Source organism: Etheostoma cragini, chromosome 19, assembly GCF_013103735.1.
Source record: "Etheostoma cragini isolate CJK2018 chromosome 19, CSU_Ecrag_1.0, whole genome shotgun sequence".
Lineage (NCBI taxonomy): Eukaryota > Metazoa > Chordata > Actinopteri > Perciformes > Percidae > Etheostoma > Etheostoma cragini.
The window spans coordinates 1199054-1200658 of NC_048425.1; the positions used below are offsets into that span (position 1 = coordinate 1199054).

Below are 1605 nucleotides of genomic sequence, written 5' to 3' on the forward strand. Positions count from 1 at the left end.
CTGATGTCCCTCATCATCGGCCCGATGTCCCTCATTATCGGCCCTATGTCCTCCCTCTTTATCGGCCCTATGTCCTCCTTCTTTATCGGCCTGATGTCCCTCATCATCGGCCCGATGTCCCTCATTGTCGGCACAATGTCGTGTAGACTGAGTGTATGAGAACAGGACGTTTTACCATAGCATTGTTATTGTGTACGTGTGCGTGTGCGTGTGTGTGTGCGTGCGTGTGCGTGTGTGTGTGCTTGTGCGTGCGTGCGTGTAGGACAGAGCATGGGCGAATGTCGCCATGAGCCTAAACTGCATCCACGTCATGGCCGACCGGCTGCGGGGCCAGGACCACCGTCCCCAGAAGATGACATCATCAGAGGAGCAGGAAGCCACGGGAGACACAAACTCTCAGAACACCGGTAGGGCATTACTTCATATTTCATATATATATTAATAATTTCAGTCATATTTTGGGGGGGGGGGGGTGTTGATGTTGCACATTGTATGTTTGTATGTTGTAATCAAACTGAAAATTGTTTGATTGTTGTAAATAAAAAAAAGGTCTTTGCGCTTTTTTCAACATTTTCTTCACTTTTTGGTGATTTTTTTTTAACCGTTTCTTCCCTTTTTGGTGCTTTTCTTCAACATTATCTTCATTTTTTCAAGCTTTTCTTCACTTCTTGGTGCTTTTTTATGGTCAAGAAACCTCATTTAAATGAAATTATAAGATTATATAAGTTTTTTTGGAGGAAATAAAAAAACCCAAATTAAATAAATTAGTGAACTGATCCTTCATCGTTATATGGAACCAGCCGTGTAATATTTGGACAATTTGGATGAAAGAATCCCAAATTTCTGATGTAGAAACTTTCAAAAATGGGGCAACTTTGAGGACAACAGGAAATAAGCAAATTTAAATTTTGAACTCGTCTGCGTCCTCCAGCCCCCCCCTCCTCCCCCTCCCCCTCCTGGCAGGAGCAGCTGCTCCCTCTGGTGGTCACGCTGAGGGACTGCGTGCGCGAGGCGGTGGCGAAGGCCCGAACCGCCATGACCTTCGTTGTCCTCCAGGGGGCGGTGGCGGCGAGCGTCGCCCAGGGCCCTGAACACATCGTCCAGAGACGCCACGCCGTCTTCAGCCAGGCGGTGAGACGGACACACGTTTAATCTTTACAGCTCTAAAGCGAGGCATAAGTATCTGAGCTTATTTTCTGTCTTTAGGGTCAATAACGGCGTCCGTTCTCTTCTTCTTCTCTCGTCAGCTCGCGGCGGCCGCGTGCGGCTTCATGTTGAAGCTGTTCGGAGGTCTGGAGGATCCGGACTTCCTGCTGCAGCTTCACTCTGTCGGACTCCTGCTTCAGTTTGAAGGCTTGCTCAGCACCTACGGTACACACACACACACACACACACACACACACACACTCAGACACACACAAACACACATACACACACACACACTAACTCACAATTACACAATTACTTATATCTACAATTACTGACTTATATACTTATATCTACAATTACTGACAGAAACCATCCTTGGGAAAGAAATATTTAATGTGGACTTTGGTGTGTGTGTGTGTGTGTGTGTGTGTGTGTGTGTGTGTGTGTGTGTGTGTG

General features: G+C 46.8%; 1 protein-coding gene across 1 annotated transcript in view; it reads left to right on the forward strand.

The window, feature by feature from the left end:
* The first annotated feature begins 242 nt into the window (after positions 1-242).
* LOC117935182 (type II inositol 3,4-bisphosphate 4-phosphatase-like) overlaps positions 243-1605 on the forward strand; it is a 2763-nt gene continuing 1400 nt past the window's right edge. The window contains exons 1-3 of the mRNA XM_034857320.1: positions 243-407; positions 932-1131; positions 1248-1371. Of these exons, the coding sequence (XP_034713211.1) occupies positions 287-407; positions 932-1131; positions 1248-1371 (445 nt within the window). The 5' untranslated portion in view covers positions 243-286. The remainder of the gene's footprint in view (positions 408-931; positions 1132-1247; positions 1372-1605) is intronic.